The sequence below is a fragment of the Bos indicus genome, chromosome 10 (assembly GCF_029378745.1).
Source record: "Bos indicus isolate NIAB-ARS_2022 breed Sahiwal x Tharparkar chromosome 10, NIAB-ARS_B.indTharparkar_mat_pri_1.0, whole genome shotgun sequence".
In the NCBI taxonomy this organism is placed as follows: domain Eukaryota; kingdom Metazoa; phylum Chordata; class Mammalia; order Artiodactyla; family Bovidae; genus Bos; species Bos indicus.
In genome coordinates, this window is record NC_091769.1 from 76,913,720 (window position 1) to 76,932,984 (window position 19,265).

General features: G+C 42.8%; 1 protein-coding gene and 1 non-coding gene across 3 annotated transcripts in view; both read left to right on the plus strand.

Moving 5' to 3' along the window:
• Positions 1-1,502: 1,502 nt before the first annotated feature.
• FNTB (farnesyltransferase, CAAX box, subunit beta) overlaps positions 1,503-19,265 on the plus strand; it is an 80,492-nt gene continuing 62,729 nt past the window's right edge. Inside the window, exon 1 of one of the 2 annotated variants that reach the window (XR_002181638.2) lies at positions 1,503-1,745. Coding sequence is in view for 1 of the 2 variants with exons in the window: in XM_019969067.2 (XP_019824626.1) it covers positions 1,602-1,745 (144 nt within the window). In the remaining variant the exon portion in view is untranslated. The remainder of the gene's footprint in view (positions 1,746-19,265) is intronic. The other variant, XM_019969067.2, reaches the window with a different exon arrangement.
• Positions 18,709-18,781, plus strand: TRNAG-CCC (transfer RNA glycine (anticodon CCC)). The gene has a single exon. It is a non-coding gene; the product is annotated as a tRNA-Gly (tRNA).

Genomic DNA, 19,265 nt, shown 5'->3' on the forward strand with positions numbered 1-19,265 from the left:
CAGAGGGAAGAACAGGGACCATTTCATGTTGTACAGCTATATCCATGACTCTAACCCACACAGTCCTACTTATTCCCAGATTTAGAAATATTCTGGCACCTCCAGGACTTCACCCAACAACAGCACCTCTAAAATGGACATGGTGATAGTGTTTACCTACCTTGGGCCTCTGGGCCTCCCGGCCTCATCTTTAGACACTGAGAACAGGGGGATGGCTGGTTGTGAAATATCATACCACGGTTTCCTGGGTCCTAGACATGTGACTTGGAATTGAGTGGGAACAGAGTAAAATCCTCTGAGCCGGAAATGGATCTTGTGTCCAAGTCTATCTGGAAAGTCTGTTATCATCTTGTCATCTCAAACCTCCAAGCCCCCACCCCGACTCTAAATAATTTAACCTCTTGGTATTATAATTTTGGAGTAGTCTTTTTGTTGTGGGTCCCTGAAAGAGGGTCTCTTCTATCGCTTGCCCAAAGGTAGCAGGGTTTTCCTAAAATCACAACTTGAACATTTAATGGAGATGTATATGATGATTGACCCCACTTAAGAGGAATTTCTTTTATCTGGAACACCTTCAGATTAAATATCAGATTGAATACAAACACACATGAGCATATTTATTGCATGTTCTCTCAAACGTGCTGTTCCTTTCTCTTGTGAGGCTCTTCTTGGATGTTGTTCACGTGCGATGGCTCCTTGTCATCCTTCAAGTCTCATTCTACATGTCACTTACTCGGAGAGGCTTGGGGCGACCAGCCAGTCTAATCAGTCCCCTCCTCCTTTACTTTCACAGATCCTGTTATTTTCCTTCATACAATTTATCACAAGTCTTCATGTATTTATTGTGTTCATTCACTTAATTCTGTCAATTCTACCAGACTGTAGGATTCCCATGGGCAAGGACCTGATTTGTTTTGCTCACTTTTGTATTCCTGCGACCTAGCACGGGTGCCCTGACATATAGTAGGTACTTCATTTGAAAATTCTAAATAAATGAGTGAATATTTCTTGGTTGTTTGACTTATACTTGTTCCTTCTACTGCGTTTTAGTTTCTGCTACCGCACTGTAACCCCAATGAGATAGAGAAAATTATAGTGCCCCTTTCCTCCATCACTGCGTGCGGAGATGGCGATGCCTTTGTGGAGAAGCTACTTGCTGGCTTCTCCCGGGCGGCTGTCATGTACCCAAAGGTGAACAATAGTTCTATTCGTAATAGCATGATTAAGACAGTCAGGAGAGCTGTCAGAAATGCTTTAAGAGTTACACTCATTGGGCTCTTGGGCACCCGCAACTGCAAACTACTGACATAACAATTAAGTGAGAATGAGCAGAATGTTGAAAAGAGGGGTGTGTGTGAAATGAAATTCGGACGTACACATTCTTCCCTGCCGCTTGGAAACTGAGCCTCTTGCAGCAAACCCTTTGCCCAGAGGGGGGCGGCAGCATCCCACTCCCTGAAGATGTGTAGGTGGCAGGAGCAATTCGCGTTCAGAATCTTTTGACTCTACCCGCTCACCGTAGCGCCCTAGCCCGCTCGAGTTTCAATGCGCGTTGTGGTTTCGAAGCTGAGCCCTATACACCGCCTGCTGCTTTCCGGATCATGGCTTCTCCGAGTTCCTTCACCTACTGTTGCCCTCCATCTTCCTCCCCTATCTGGTCAGAACCGCTGTACAGTCTGAGGCCAGAGCACGCGCGGGAGCGGTTGCAGGACGACTCGGTGGAAACAGTCACGTCCATAGAACAGGTGAGGTGGCTTGACTGGGCGAGGCGCCCGCGCGCGGGCTTCTGGGAGCGGGAGTCCGGTCCTCAGGGCTGCTGGGGCGCGGAACTCACCTGGGAACTACAGCTCCCACGGTGCACCGCGGCGTTTCCCCTTTGGGGAGCTCCGGGCGCCCAGGCTTGGGTTGGGGGAGTGGAGGTTTTTTGGCCCAGGTTGGGGAGGGGTCGATGTCAAAGCTGGAGCGAGAGAGCAGTACCTAAGCCTTGGGGAGCAGAGAGAATCTTGTTCTGTACCTGGAGGACTGAAGCAGCCCAAGCGGATTTACAGCCCACTCCTTTCTGCCTGACATTGGGAGGTTCTCTGATGGAGAGTTCACTTTCTACAGCCTGATGGTAGTTGTGGGACAAAGAAGGGGAAGAGAATTGGCCAGAATGTGGTCATGCCGTTCTGTTGTAGGAAGGGGGATCCTTTGTAGGGCCTGATAGTGGGCTTTTGCCTAACACTCGGAAATGAATTGTCTAAGGAGACACATGTGCTGACAGAGCAAGAGACTTTACTGAGAAAGGGGTGCCTGGGTGGAGAGCAGCAGGGTAAAGGAACTCAGGGGAACTGGTCTGCCACGTGTGGCTCACAGTTTCAGGTTTTATGGTATTGGGATTAGTTTCTAGGTTGTCTCTGGCCAATCATGTTGCTTGCTTCATAGCCTAACTCAGGGTCCTTTTTTGGCATGCATCTCTCAGCCAAGATGGATTCCAGGGAGACTCTGGGAGGTTGGTCTTCTCTATCGGTGAGCCTCTCCTGAATTCTCCTGGTTAGTTTTTGTCTGAAGCACCACGTTCCTTATGGGGACCTCTTGTTGGCCAAGTTGGGTTATTTTGGTCAACACTTACCTAACTCCCCCGGAGACACTTCATACTCAACATACTTCTTGGGAATTGGGGCAGAGGTTTCTTTCTTCTGTAGCTATTTCCTATTGGGAGTGGGCACCTTCTTTGCTGCTGCTGCTGCTAAGTCGCTTCAATCGTGTCCGACTTTGTGCGACCCCGTAGACGGCAGCCCACCAGGCTCCCCCGTCCCTGGGATTCTCCAGGCAGGAACACTGGAGTGGGTTGCCATTTCCTTCTAGAGTAGAAATCTCTCTCTGCCTGATCTAAATCTAGGTATTCTGTGTCTAAAACTGACTTCCACCCTTATAGTAACAATTTGGCCTGAAACTGTTGGACTCTGTCAGAGATAAACCTTGTAAGCAGGTGAAACAGGGGCTAAACAGGAGGCCTAACAGGATGTTCATTGCAGGGCAGAGGGGAGAGGGGGGAAAGAAAGGCAACATTTGGAGTGAGGGCTGCAGAGTGTGTGACTTTCTTCTGATTGGTGGGTGGTGAGGTATGGTGTGCCAGGAATCTTGGGCTCAGCCTGAAGTTACCATCCTCCACTTTGGTGTGTTGGGGAGGGGGGGCAGTTTGTCAAAAGAACTCAAAGATACAGTTATGCATGCTCCTAGAGTAGGAACCAGGACTCTGCCCCAAGGCTGTCCCACCACTTGGCTGTTCCTCCCCTATTTCTGTATCCTCTCCCTTCCCTGATTAGCAACTGTTTGAATCTGCCCTTTGGAACTCAGTGAAGGTCTTGGAGGCTGAATGAAACCTATATAACCTACAAACAGGAAACACAGAAAGGATTTGTACTGGGGAGCCTCACAGATTGCTGCTCAGTTTCAGTCCCTTCTTTGATACTTCTTAGTCTTTCAGGGAATGGGACAACAATAGCAGTGGCAAATTCCTGTTGAAATGGGGCATAGTCTTGTCTCAATTTACGGACCAGACACTGAATTGGAAATGTTTCTGAGTTCCAGGTACTGGATCTGAGTCTCTTATTATTAAGATCTCAATCCTTTGTTCCACCATTTTGGTGTAACAGACTTAATTAGAAGTAATTAGAGGAATGAAACCTGGACTAGACAAAATAAATCTCATTCCCTGAGGTATTAAGAAGAATAAGCTTGAAACCCTTTCTGAACCTCGAACCTTTGGGAGACTTGAAACCAGTTGTCTAATTGTACCTAAGTAAGTTTTAACTTCTGATGTAGCATTAACGTAACAGGAGCTATCGGCCACTACACATATATTTCTTCTTTTTGTTAATATCTGATCTAAAGCACTTTCATTTTTTTAGTTACAAGAGGATACCTTGAAACCATAAGGTTGCACCTACCAGTCACCAGCGGACATTGTTTTGAGAAATGCCAGTGACATCCCATGTCTGACACAGCTCAGAAAACTCAAGTTCTCAGCAGTACATGGCCTTGTCTGAAATCACGTCCATAATGCCTCCTAGTATTAATAACCTTAAATGTCTCAACCACAGCGACTCCATTTTGACTTTCAGTTTCATTTTTCTCCTTAATTGGCCAAAGCAGGTGTCACTGATAATTTTAGTGTTATCTAGGTATGAGATGATATAAGAATTTGGGCTCATAAAATCTCTTGAAACTATAACTATCTGAAGGCCTGTTCTGTCAGTTTTTCCAGCGCACAGAGCATCTCATCCTTGATCTCCACACTGAACTCCTTTCGGGATGTGTTGAAGGTCAGTGGCCGAAGTGCCCAGTGACCGCATTGTTGCAGAGGCAGGTGGCAAGTGCCAACTTTCAGTTGGCAGGGCCCCTTCAGGGTCATAAATTCGATCATAGTTTGGGGGGCATTTCATGACCATTTTGTCCCACAGTGCTTGGAATGCTCGTTTCCAGGTCTGGTGAAGGTTTCACTGATGGGCCACTTAGTGTGCTATTACTGGCCTAGACCTTATTAACAGTGGCCAGAAGTCTCTAGGCCACCTTAGTCTCTTATGGTCCAGGACAATATTCCTTCTTGTTGCTTCTTCCTATATCTAGAGTTATGCTTTTATAATCATTGATCTCACATGGAACTACGTATCATCATTTTATCAGGGGCTCAGTCACACATTTGTAAATGCAAGAAACAACAGTTTTGTAAAACAGGCAATATAAAAAAAAAATAGTACAGCTGGCAGTATTAGTAAGGTCACAAATTAAAATTTAAGTCAAGAGCTTCTATTAGGTGCAGCCCGGTATATCCCAGGTCATCTGATTTAATCTGCTTTGTATCAGTCTTTATCTTCAAGGGAAATTATATATTGGCATTGTCCCTAAAGCACCCAGCCGGATTTCCTAGTAGTACTAGTCTGGTTGTCCCTAGTGGTTTGGTGATGCGTTGTGTGCATGCTCAGTCATGTCCAGCTCTTTGCGACCCTATGGACTGTGTAGCCTGCCAGGCTCTTCTGTCCATGGAATTTTCCAAGCAAGAATACTGGAGTGGGTTACCATTTCCTATTCCAGGGGATCTTCCTGACCCAGGGATCGAACCTACGTCTCCCATGTTTCCTTCATTGGCAGGCAGATTTTATTATCACTGCACCACCTCGGAAACCTTTAATTGTTACCAAAATAAGGGAGCCTTTACATTTAAATGACCGTATGCTAACCTTCTGGTTGCAGATCATGGAACATCTTACCATCATCCAAAGATAGATTACTGAGTTAAGCTTCAGAAACAAAGTGTGCCTTTTTAATAATTCAATTAAACTTTGCAGCAATGTAACATTGTAACAGCAAGGAATTATTTGATAAATGGATCTTAGTGAATATAGGCCTCAATAAACAGACTTTAGTGTCTATTGGAACGTCTTTTTCTCTAAAATCACACTCATTTTTTTATCAAATATAGCCAAATCAAAATTAATTTGTCCTCAAATTAAATCTGATTCATTGATAAAAGTCCTCCCGAGGCCAGGAAGGCCACACCGAGGGCTTTTATCACAGATTTTGCCTTGTAGATTTAAGTGAATTCCTCCCTTTTTGAGGTCCACAGAATACCTTGAGATTCCTGTACCTGTTAGGAGGTGGCCTTCCTAATTTATCTGATGAAGTTGCTAGGAACCTAAGAGTTTCCAATCTCCAGAGAGCTCAGGTAGAGAGAAAAGAGAAATATTTTAATTCTGCTTATAAAGGTATAATTTACGAATTTGCTGTAAGTCATAATTAGTTTGAAGGGGTTTCTTATTTTTTAATTAATTTATTTTTGGTTGTGCTAGGTCTTATTTGCTGTGGCTTGTGGTCTCTAGAGCACAGGCTCAGTAGTTGCGGCACATGGGCTTTAGTTGCTCCATGGCATGTAGAATCCTCTCGGACAAGGGACTGAGCCTGTGTCCCCTGCATTGGCAGGCGGATTCGTATCCACTGTACCACCAGAGAAGTCTGAGAGTGTTTCTTTACATCTGGAAAACACAGATTAAAAACTAATAATGTTTCAGACAGAAACCATAAAAATTATAACCACATTAATTAGTTTACTCAAATCTATGTAACTAATCCTTTTTGTTAACTTTTAATGAAGCCATCAGATTTTTTTAATTAGGATTTTTTTCTCTTACCCAGTTCCCCTGTATAATCTGAGATTTATCAGAGTACAATAATTGTCTATAAATGAGAGAAAGACTTAAAAAGTCATGGTTAAACATTTGATCACAATGTAATTGATGAGAGAAACTTAGTTATTGCTGTGATACACATTTTAAAATAACAGCTTAAATTATAACATGATATCAGGACGTTGTGCTAAGTCACTTCAGTCATGTCTGACTCTTTGACCCCATGGACTGTAGCCCGCCAGACTCTTCTGCCCGTGGGGTTTTCCAGGCAAGAATACTGGAATAGGTTGCCATGCCCTCCTCCAGGGGATCTTCCATACCCAGGGATTGAACGCACGTCTCTTACATTGGCAGGCGAGTTCTTTACCACTAGCAACACCTGGGAAGCCCGATATCAGGACATACCCAAATTTAAAAAAATTATACAATTTTTAGAATATCTATATTAATAATATTTATACATACAGTATATTCTAAGTAGGTTTATCACTCATGTGATGATGCTGTCCGTGTAATCTAATATATCAAATACTACTAGTTAAATACTTCTCTCCAAGATGCCTCAGAGACCCTCTAAAATGTCCCAAAGTTAGCTGGAGGTCAAAAGAACTTTAATCAAAATTTGGTATGTGGGAAGTTTGTCAAAAATTTCAAAACACTTGGTCAAGTAAGAGCATAGGTCACTGGCAGATAATACTTATTCCCTAACCAAAGTTGCAAGAGATCTCAACAGCAAGGCACAGAAACTCACACAACCTGTTATCAAAACAACATTCAAAGGAAATTTTGTTTTCTTAATGGAGAGTGAAAAGCAAATCTAGTCTTGCACCAGCTTGCCTTTAACAACAAAATTCAATTAACTTCAGTCTAAACGTAGCCAATCCTGACCATCCTCAGGATGGTCTGTATCCCCATGGTCTGTATCCCCCATGTTAATCTGTTCCCCATGCTCTTCTCCGTACAGAAACAACCAGCTCTAAGACAGACTCACTTTCTTTTCCCCTGCTGCTGCTAAGTTGCTTCAGTCGTGTCCGACTCTGTGCGACCCCGTAGGCGGCAGCCCACCAGGCTCCCCGGTCCCTGGGATTCTCCAGGCAAGAACACTGGAGTGGGTTGCCATTTCCTTCTCCAATGCATGAAAGTGAAAAGTGAAAGTGAAGTCTCTCAGTCGTGTCCAACTCTTTGGTGACCTCATGGACTGCAGCCTACCAGGCTTCTCCATCCATGGGATTTTCCAGGCCAGAGTACTGGAGTGGGGTGCCATTGCCTTCTATGTCTTTTCCCCTAATAAAATGCAATTCCATTCCTCATACCTTGTTCATTGAAAACACACATCCTATTTTCCTACTATATACTGAAATTCTTCCCTAATTACATATTTAAATTATAGAGTTCTCAACTCTTAAAAACGTTAATTTCTAGTGAAAACTGTGAAAGTAACCAATTATGATGTCTTCTAAATTAATATTCTGTAGATTGGTGAACATAAATGCCTGTGATAGTTTCTAAAAACATTTGCTTTTTTAAAATATCTATTTAAAAAATTTATGTATTTATTATTTATTTGACTTCTATCAAACCTAGGTACAATAAGGGTATTATACTTTAATAACTCTAAAGACTTGTCTGTGTTAATTAAATCAACAAACAAGGTTTAATACCAGATACTAATTTCATACTGAATATTTCCCAGTACTTGTAAATCTGAAATTAATTCTGACCAGTAATTTTCTGTATTTTTGAGAACTTACATAAGCATTTAATTTTGTTTAAGCCAATTAAGTAGAGCTCATTGACAAATTAATTTTGATAATACCATTTGATAATTTGGATGGTATTTGATAACACCATCCAAAGGTAAGGACATATGTATAATGTACACTGACATTTAGACAGATACAACCAGAGAACTCATAGATTCATTTTTTAAACTTAATCATGAATCAGCTATTACAACATAAAATTCAGTAGCTTCTTTCCTCTTTTTTTTTCCCCCCTAAGTCTCAAGAATTAGTGATCATCTAGATAAGATAAATAATCCTGAGAGCCATGGTCTCAAGGTACAGGGTGAGAAAAGCAAGTTCTCCTAGAAGAATTTGTTCCCACAAAGTCAGAATTCTGAAAAGATGTTTCATCAAGCTTTCTTTTTCTAACCATATATACAAAAATAACCAGTTCTGGAATTTTAAGAGTTTCACCAAACCAGTTTTTCTGGAGCCTGAAGAATATTGTGGCTGCTGCTGCTAAGTCGCTTCAGCCGTGTCCGACTCTGTGCGACCCCATGGACTGCAGCCTACCAGGCTCCTCCATCCATGGGATTTTCCGGGCAACAGTACTGGAGTGGGTGCCATTTCCTTCTCCCATATTGTGGCTACACAGGACTATAATAAAGTATCATCTTAATCTCTTAATAAAATATCATCTTCTTCATAGGCTCATAGGTAAAATCCTTCTAGTCAGACAGCATTCATCTAAGAGGGCTCTGCAGTGGACAGAACCAGACTTTCCCATGTCACAAAGCAGAATGGCCATCATAAATCACAACCCAGGACACAGAGTAGAACACACATATAGGCACCGTTTTGTAATCAGACACTTCCTTCATCACAAGATTGCAATCGCTCAGAAAACCTCCTACAGAGACACAAAACCTCAGTACTGACAAACAGGAAATGGGAATGTCTCAGGTTGCCAAAGATTTCAAAGGGAGGAAAGAAGGACAGATTGAAAGAAGAGGGGAAGAAGGCGGGACAAAAAGGGGTGGCCTTATGGACGTCTCCTGACACCTACAGATGCCCAGGCATTAGAGGGATTTTTCCTGGGCTTATAGGAAGGAAGGATGGGAACTTGGCCCTATCAGAAACCAGGTAAGATCATTGGAGTTCTCTGCCCACCAGAGGTGATCAGGCTCCGTCCCTCAGCTCAGGCTGAGGCCCTTCAATCAGACTTCTGTGTCCAGTACCAGGACAGAAGAAAGGAGGGTAGGATAGGAGGGATTGAAAAGAGAGAGGGAAGGGAAAAAAGGTCAACAAAGTCTCTTGTTTGTTATCTGGTCGGGGCACTCTGGCCAGTCATCTCTATCAGGGGGAGGCCGGGGACAAAAGGGCTCTGGTAGCAGCTGTTGGGTCTGGTCTGTGGGTGAGTGAGCTGGTCCCTGAGTTCCCCAAGTGGTTAGGCGGTCAGTCGTAGCAAAGGGGTCCCACCAGAGTTGCCTGTTGTTACAGGAAGGGGGACCCCTTCCAGGGCCTGAGAGTGAACTCTTGTCTACCACCAAGAAATGAATAGTTGGAGGAGGCACATCTGCTAACAAAGCAAGAAGCGTTACTGGGAAGAGGCCTCTGGGTGGAGAGTAGCAGGGTCAGGGAGCCTAGAAGAGCCTCACTGCCATGTGGCGACCGGTCTCAGGTTTTATGGTCATGGGATTCGTTTCCAGGTTGTCTGGCTAATCATCTCGCTTGCCGCATAGTCTGATTCAGGGTCCTTCCTGGTGGCACGTGCATCGCTCAGCCAAGATGGATTCCAGGGAGAAGGACTCTGGGAGATTGGTCATCTCCTTCCTCTTTTGGCCCCTCCTGAATTCTCCCAGTTAGTTTTTGGTCGAAGCACCATGGGACCTCCTTTTGTGAGACAGCTTGGGCAAGTGGGCTTGGCCAAGGCGGGTGGTTTCGGTCAACAGTTACCTAAACAGTTCCAGGTTCTGTTTAATTTCTGAGCTGCAGTGCCAGATTTGAGGCCTGCATCATGGGTGGGCATTTTAGTAGTTTTTCTATCATATGAGCACCAGCAATGTGTTGGACAAAATGTTGAATGCTGGAAATACAAAGAAATAAAATAGTCACTGATCTTGAGCACTGCAGAACCCGGCTAGGGTAGACAGACTGGAAAATAATACAGTTTGGGAAGTAAGACTGTAATAAGACTATGCATTTTGGACTTCTTGCCATTCACTGCAGCCTCGAAGTAGATAGAACCTGTCACTTTGAAATGTATCTGGGGAATGAGTAGTGAACTATGGTTTTGTTTTTCTTCTCATCCTCCAATTGGAATTGTTCCCAAGTTAGTTATTGTGGAAATGCTTACCCATCTGTCACTAGAAATGATCAGAACGATTCTTTTTAGCACCAACAAATAAGCATTAGACTGCTTACTAAAAATAAGATCTCTTAGTAACATTAGTCTCCAGGCTTAACCTTTGATTTTCATACCTGAGGTTGGAAGCCTCAATTTTGGTAAAATTAGTAATGATAAGTATTATATTGTATTGACTATAAGTATTGACTATAATAACAAAACAAGGGTTTGAATACACACTTATACATTCAGTAGGAGAGGGAATATTTTAACTGGAGATCTAAGCTTCGTGGGTTTTAGGGTAGAAAGGGAACTTACCTTTTGAATCTAGCATCCCAGGTTATTTAGCCCACCAGTGTGTCCTTCTACAGAAGTCTTTTGCAAAGGATTGCAGAGAAATCTCCCATCAACAAAAAAGCTCCAGGATCTTGGCAGTATTCCTAAGTAATGGATTGTTGAATTGATCCAGGTCAACCCTTTTTTTATTATCTGACCTAAGACTATAGGATCACCTTTTGTATAGTTAATTGAATTGACCCAGCAGATAAGGCTATGGATAGATAAGATGTTAGTGGAAAAAAGGGCATCAGAATTTGGTCTAATTTACAGAGGAGAACAGAGACGTCCAGGGTTAGAGGGGTAAGTCAAAAAAAGGAACATTATCAGGGACTTTACTGATCTGTTCTTTCCCTTTTGCCTGCACTACTTTTTTTTTTTTTTTTTTTTTTTCAGTTGAGGCCCTGCTTAGTTTCTATCAGGGAAAACCCAGCACTTACATTCTAAGTGCTTAGGTATAATGAAGGATGCAGAAATGGATGCAACACAGTTCTGGTCTACAGAAGTGTTGGCCAGTGTCTGGACCAGGTGTGGAAACTAGGTTCTGATATGGAACATGGGTACTATTAGGATGTCTTTCAAATCTAGGCCCAACTGTGTGGTGGAGAGTAAAGCATCTTACATTTCTTTTCCATGTTGTTGTTCCAGCTCACATTTTAAGTCTAGGATAAACAGTTCCAGATCATGGGAAGATAACATAGTATCTCATTCTCATAGCTGCCTCAGTAGTTTTAATAATCATTTTAGTATCCATTTATTGGGCATATATTTTCCATACCCAATATATCATTCAATTCTTATGCATTTAATGGATGAGAAGACCGAGTCTTAGAGAAGGACCAGGTTGGTAGGTTAATGATTATATAGTCATAGAAAAAACAACCTTGCTAGGAGTTGTTTACAGAAGATACTACTGTTATTCCTTTGGTTCTGCTTGAAGATTCCATTTATATTTAAGGATTTACTGACAGAGCTCAATTTTGTGCCATTGCCAGTAAAAACAAGTCCTTGTCACCTGCTTCCCATCTGATTATCAGGAGACTATTTGCTTAACAATACTTTGATAATAGAAGTTAAACTTCTAAACAGTGGAAAGAGTCCTTAGCTCTGGGTTTTTCATTGCATTCACTCATTTTTTTATTTACCAACAAATACTTGAGTGCCGCCTTTGTGCCAGGCACTATTCTAGATGCTGGACATAAGGGAGTGAACAAAAGAAGCTGAGTTGATGCCTTTATGAAACTTTTGTTCTAGGCTGGGAAGGCAGTAAATTAAAAAGGAGAGAAAAAAAAGTGTCCGTCCATCCATCTCTATCTAATGTTAGAGAGAAATGCTGTGGAGAAAAAGAAAGCAGCATAAGGGAGATGGAATGTGTCGGATGGATAGGGTAGGAGCAGGGAGGTTTTATATATGGTGGTGATAAAGGAAGCTGCTGCTGATGTGATGTTTCGGCTGAGACCTGAAGTAGGTGAGGGGACAAGCGATGCCTGTATTTGGGGGAAAAGCATTCTGGGCAGAGAAGGCAGCAAGTACAGGGTACCAGAGGCAGGGGTATGCCTGGTGAGTGGAGAGCCGCTGAGCAGAGAGGTTAGCAAATGGAATAGGAGCTGAGGTTGGATCTTGTCTTTCAGATATTCTGATTGAGATGGGAAGCCATTTGGCTGAATAGCTTCCATTTACCTCTCCAGAGCCACTCCACCCTTTTCTAACCTGCTCTGTAGGTCCCAGTAGGCAGACCTGCACTGACAGGCAGCCTTGCTTTCTGACTTCTGGTTGCATTTACCCACAGGGAGTATTAGTAGGGGATGAGTGAGAGAGAAGGATGAGATGGGCGTCTGTATTCTCTTCTCAAAGAATTGTCTGGGTGGGGCTGTCTCTAGGTTTCAGATCAATCCCTAGTTGTCTCCTCCATGCAGCGCTCTGCCTCCTCCTCCACTCCTCCTCTTCATTCTTCAGGTCTAGAAGGGGTGAAGGACCCCTGTGCTGCCAGCCCCTGTGTCGTGATAGGAACTCTCCTCGGATCACCCACTTTGAATGTGCCATCTGTTTCCTACCAGAGGTCAGACTGATCTGTAACTGGAGGATTTGGCCACAATCTTTTGAGATTTCAGCAGGCCCATTTAGGTCACTGTCGACAGTAGGCTGTGAGGAGGCCAGCGTGGGTGCAGGGAAACCAGTTAGGTGGCTATTGCAGAATTGATGATGGCTCTGCTCAGGGCTGTGGTGGTGGAGGTAATGAGCAGTGCTGAAATTCTGGGTATCTTTTGGAGGTCTCTGTCTTGACAAGCTGTTTTACTTCTCAACGAACCTGATGCTCAGAGGACCTTTTATGACCACAAAGCAAGATGTTGTTGTATTATTAGTGATTGTCTTCCTTTTTGTGTCACCTGCAGCCACCCCATTGCAAATGTTCCATAATTCAGGCTGGTAGGGTAATACCAGTACAGTCTCAGAGGTAGCAGGCTTACCAAAAGCAGTTGTTACTGAAGATACTACTCTCATTTTCCTTTTAGACAGCCCTTGAACAGAGGCAAAAGCATTCTCTGCTTAAAATGGCATGATGTCATTAGACAACATTCAGTCAAGTAACAGTCAATTCTGACGGAAATCTAGAAGAATTATTTGTTGTTGTTCCATTGCTCGGTTGTGTCCTACTCTTCGCAACCCCATGAACTGCAGCACTCCAGGCCTCCCTGTCCATCACCAACTCCCGGAGTCCACCCAAACCCATGTCTGTTGAGTCAGTGATGCCATCCTCTGTCGTCCCCTTCTCCTCCTGCCTTCAATCTTTCCCAACATCAGCGTCTTTTCAAATGAGTCAGCTCTTTGCATCAGGTGGCCAAAATATTGGAGTTTATCTTCAACATCAGTCCTTCCAGTGAATACCCAGGGCCGATTTCCTTTAGGATGGACTGGTTGGAGTCCTTGCAGTCTCCTTGCAGTCTAAGGGACTCTCAAGAGTCTTCTCCTACACCACAGTTCAAAAGCATCAATTCTTCTGCACTCAGCTTTCCTTATAGTCGAACTCTCACATCCATACACGACCACTGGAAAAACCATAGCCTTGACTAGACGGACCTTTATTGACAAAGTAATATCTCTGCTTTTTAATATGCTGTCTAGTTTGGTCATAACTTTCCTTCCAAGGAGTAAGCGTCTTTTAATTTCATGGCTGTAATCACCATCTGCAGTGATTTTGGAGCCCCCCCCCCAAAATAAAGTCAGCCACTGTCAGCCCCAAGAAGTGATGGGACCAGATGCCATGATCTTAGTTTTCTGAATGTTGAGCTTTAAGCCAATTTTTTCACGCTCCTCTTTCACTTTCATCAAGAGGCTCTTTAGTTCCTCTTCACTTTCTGCCATAAGGGTGGTGTCATCTGCATATCTGAGGTTATTGAGATTTCTCCCGGCAATCTTGATTCCAGCTTGTGCTTCATCCAGCCCAGTGTTTCTCATGATGTACTCTGCATATAAGTTAAATAAGCGGGGTGACAATATACAGCTTCCCTGTCCTTCATCATCTCTTGGAGTTCGCGCAAACTCATGTCCATTGAGTCGGTGATGAATTCTTTTCTCTTAGAGGGGAAAAAAAAAGAATACTCCTGAAGCAATCATAGAATGACTCACAAGAGCATATAATGAAGTGCTCAATTCTGACTGCATTGTGCGAGGTTTCAGGGAGTGGAAGCTGATCTGTTGTGGGCTGAGGGAGTCAGAACAACTTCATGGAGGATGTGGATGGGGTCGGGCTGTAAAGATGGAGTTTGAGGGACAGCCATGCCAGTTTGAGGAGCCCTTAAGAGGGAAGACTTACAGGTTGGCTGTGGTAGGGAATTAGGTCAACGGATGAGGCGGCTGATCTAATGGTAGATGGGGAAGAGGGAAAGGTAGAATGGGATGACGAGAGCCAGGCCAAAGAGCTGGCCGCAAGTGACAGGCATTGTACTGCTGCAGATCCTAAAGGAGGGAGCACTGGGAATCCAGGGGCGAATCCTCGACTCCTGCTGATGACATGGTTCAAGTTCTAGTCTCTGAAAGATTATTAAATGGAAGTGGAACAAGTTCCTACATATGGTCAGACTAACTAGTTTTTTATGCTTCTGATAAAAGGAACCAGAGCTTTGCTTGTTAAATGCTTAGTAGGCTAGTTATGTGAATCAATTTTATTTTATTGAAATTCAGCATATATCACATTGCTCAACTATAAGAAAGTGCAAGTATCAAAATCTCCCAGTTTTCCTTTTAAAAAGCTCCCTGAAGTGCTTTTTGGAGTATACTTGTATGCACGTACTTGTAGAAGCTGAAGCTCCAATCCTTTGGCCACCTGATGGGATAAGCCAACTCATTGGAAAAGAGCCTGATGCTGGTTGGGAAAGATTGAGGGCAGGAGGAGAAGGGGATGACAGAGTATGAGATGATTGGATGGCATTGCTGACACAAGAGACATGAATCTGAGGAAACTCCAGAAGATAGTGAAGGACAGGGAAGCCTGGCGTGCTGCTGCCCATGGTGTCGCCAAGAATTGGACCCGACTTAGCAACTGGACAACAAAACAAACCAAAAGCCTACTGACAAGATTTACATTTTAAATTTAGGTATCAAAATAAATAAATAAATAAATTTAGGTATCTATACTATTTAAAATCACATTATTAAAATCATACTAATTTAGAAATATTGTTCTTTCTCCTCCTCATATTCATAAAACATTGTCTTCAAATTCTTAATATCCATCTTTGACCTTAATGTTTTTATTATCATTGGAGCTACATCTTAGATCTATGAATATGTTTTTTTTTTTTTAATTAATTTTATTTTATTTTTAAACTTTACACAATTGTATTAGTTTTGCCAAATATCAAAATGAATCCGCCACAGGTGTACATGTGTTCCCCATCCTGAACCCTCCTCCCTCCTCCCTCCCTATGAATATGTTTTTGCAGGCCACACTTTTAGTTTTTCGAGATACATCCCTTTTGAATATGGAAAAGATAACTGAATATTTTATCACAAGTTACAATTATTATTATTTTACGATGTGTCCAGTTGGTGCATATCTTTGATCTTCACAATTTAAACACTTTATTACTTTTTAAAGGGATCTTTGAAAGGGTTTACAGTGGCAGTTTACACATGGAAGTATGAGCTCATATCCCCAGGCATTTAAATGTGTGTTTGTCTTCTTTCATTGATACCATCAGCTGACCTCTGTAGACAGCCGAAACCAACCTTAACTGAGGTTCTTCTAGGCTGATGTATCAACCCCAATTGGTTCATATTCAAAATAAAGAATTGAAAGAACTCCCCACAGCAAGAGTTACTTTGTAAGTATTTCCTATAAGGTGACTTGTTTTTTCTGAGGGATAATTGTTTTAGGATGAATCCTTTTCTTATATTTAATCTATTAATGGTTCTTTACCACTTCTTCAGCATTTGTGTGAATCTCAGGCAGCAACTCTGCTTTCTGGAATGGGCCTTCTCTGGGAGAGAGGGGGAGACGTAGGGAGCAGGGAAGTGATGATCTATGATATGAAAGTTGGTGCAGCATGAAATTTGCTTTAGATAGAAGCTGTGAAAGAAAAAGTACCAAATGTATGAGTTGTTTTTTTTTAACCACTCAGCTATGAATGGAAATTATTCTGTGCTTCCGATTGAACTTCTAGAAAAATTCCATGAGCTGTCTTTTAAACAGAGCTGTCAAGAATGCAGGCAGATGGCTAGATCTGCATTTGTATTGCCATGGCACCTAAGTCTTGGGGACTTGGGGGCAGTCACTGCATCTCTGACCCCAAGATTCTCACGTAGTCTCTCTGTTGTTGAAAACCACAAACTGATACACATATTAGTTTATATCGTGTACATAGACTATGCACACACACGCGTATATTTAATAGTTCATATTATATAAAGTTACATGTGCCTGTGCTGCTGCTAAGTTGCTTCAGTCATGTCTGACTCTGTGCGACCCCAGAGACGGCAGCCCACCAGGCTCCCCCGTCCCTGATATTCTCCAGGCAAGAAAACTGGAGTGGGTTGCCATTTCCTTCTCCAATGTGGGAAAGTGAAAAGTGAAAGTTGAAGTCACTCAGTCATGTCCGACCCTCAGTGACCACATGGACTGCAGCCTTCCAAGCTCCTCCGTCCATGGGATTTTTCCAGGCAAGAGTACTGGAGTGGGTTGCCATTGCCTTCTCCTGTATATCCATTTAAATATATAGTAGGGAAGGAAAAAATCTTTTCCAGCACCCAGCTTAGATTCTCCAGATGGGGCCCTGTAAATTAGACTGATCAAAAACAAATTAACAAGAGAAAAATAAACAAATTTATTGACATGTGCATTGTGTATGTACACATGGGAACACCCATTGAAAGGGTAATTATATGTCCTTATATGCCACCTTAGGCTAAAACAAAGAAAGGGTTTTAGGCTTTGGGGCTGGGGAGACAACTCATGGGAACGATCCAGGAAAAGTATGGTAAACAAGAGTTGTTTAGTTAGGTTTGCCATTCAGATTTAAGTCAGTGCCTCCGCCATTGATTAGACTTGTTAGGAGTCCTCCACCCCCTGGTATGGAGAGGGAGACATCTTTACAAAAGGAAACTTAATGCCTTGTTTTTATTTATTTTTATTATTATTATTTTTTTAATATAAATTTATTTATTTTAATTGGAGGCTAATTACTTTACAATTGCCTTGTTTTTAGAGCTTTTTCTTCATCTCCTGGTTATCAGTGGCCTTTAGCTTAAAATAATCCATATACCAAAAAGGCCTGTTTTGGGATGGCATATTCTGGGACTCCTCAATATGTGTAATCTGACTTCAGTAAACTTAAAACCATTCTGTCCATAGAAACACTTAGCCTGTGCCCTGTCAGAAGCAGGGGTAAACTTTTGACAAATGAGTAGACTTAACTCCGAACTCTTATGTTCCCTTTTTGCCATATCCTAAGTGACCAATTGCCTCATGACTGGAGAAAGTGAGAGATGTATTGTTAGGACTAAGTTATGTTGTACGTTAAAGAGGTTTGGGAGGGCAGACAAGGGTTTCTCTAGGTATATCTCCATTGCAGAGTTAGAATTGCTGGGTTGTAGGGTGTGTGTCTTTTCAGTGTTATTACCTGCTACTGTGTTGCCCTCCACAGTGGCTCTAGCAATTTAAGCATTAATTAGTGGTGTACTACTGGAGAAGGCAATGGCACCCCACTGCAGTACTCTTGCCTGGAAACTCCCATGGACGGAGGAGCCTGGTAGGCTGCAGTCCATGGGGTCGCTAGAGTCGGACACGACTGAGCAACTTCACTCTCCCTTTTCACTTTCATGCATCGGAGAAGGAAATGGCAACCCACTCCAGTGTTCTTGCCTGGAGAATCCCTGGGACAGAGGAGCCTGGTGGGCTGCCGTCTGTGGGGTTGCACAGAGTCAGACACGACTGAAGCGACTTAGCAGCAGCAGCAGCAGTGGTGTACTACAATTAGTGGGACTTCCCTGCTGGCCCAGACGGTAAAGCGTCTGCCTACAATGCGGGAGACCCGAGTTCCATCCCTGGATCGGGAAGATCCCCTGGAGAAGGAAATGGCAACCCACTGCAGTCCTCTTGCCTGGAAAATCCCATGGATTTTCTGGAGCCTGGTAGGCTACAGTCCATGGGGTTGCAAAGAGATGGACATGACTGAGCAAGTAATTAGTGGAGTTCTATTTTGCCATCACCCTCTCTGAGACTTTATTGTCAGCAGTCTTAATTTGGAAAATATAGTATCTTTTACATACGTTTCAAATATCTCCCCCTAGGCTCTTGTTTGCCTTTAATCTTGCTTATTTTTATGTTCTTCTTTGTCTTTTTCCTTATAGTTTAGGCTTTTAGAAGAAATCTTTGTCTATCCCAAGAACATAAAGATATTCTCCTATATGCTGTTTTAATCACTTGACTCAAGTTTTTCATATTTGAGTTTAATCAACCTGGATTTTACTTATTTACTTTTGGGATGTGAGGTCGGAAGGCAGTTTTTATTAGCAACACTTACTGTCCATGTTTTTTCCTTTAATATTGGATTTTCCCATCTCTGCCTTAAATCACGTTTTCGTATGTATATGGGCTGTTAGGAATTCTTTAATGAAAAATGCTGCTAAAGGGACTTCCCTGGTGGTCCAGTTGCTAAGACTCTGTACTCCCAATGCAGGGATCCCAGGTTCAATCCCTGGTCAGGGAACTGGATTCCACATGCAGTAGCTAAATGCAACTAAGACCTGACCCGGCATGGCAAAAAAAAAAAAAAAAAAGCTACTAGAGGACACTTCCTGAACATTCTAGCACAGTAATGCTGTGTGCCTGACCTTTGAATGATGCGGGTTACTACTGATAACATAGCTGCGGATCTGTGGGCCATTGGGAACTCTTTTCTAGTGATTTCATTTTCTAATGATTTCTTTTCATTTTCATTTATGATTTAAACTTAATTTTCCTTCATTACTTTGGAACACCTGATGTTAAAACAAGGTTTTCTAAACAAGGAATTGGCAGTGAGGGCTGCTGCTGCTGCTGCTAAGTCGCTTCAGTCGTATCCGACTCTGTGCGACCCCATAGACGGCAGCCCACCAGGCTCTCCGTCCCTGGGACTCTCCAGGCAAGAACACTGGAGTGGGTTGCCATTTCCTTCTCCAATGCATGAAAGTGAAAAGTGAAAGTGAAGTCGC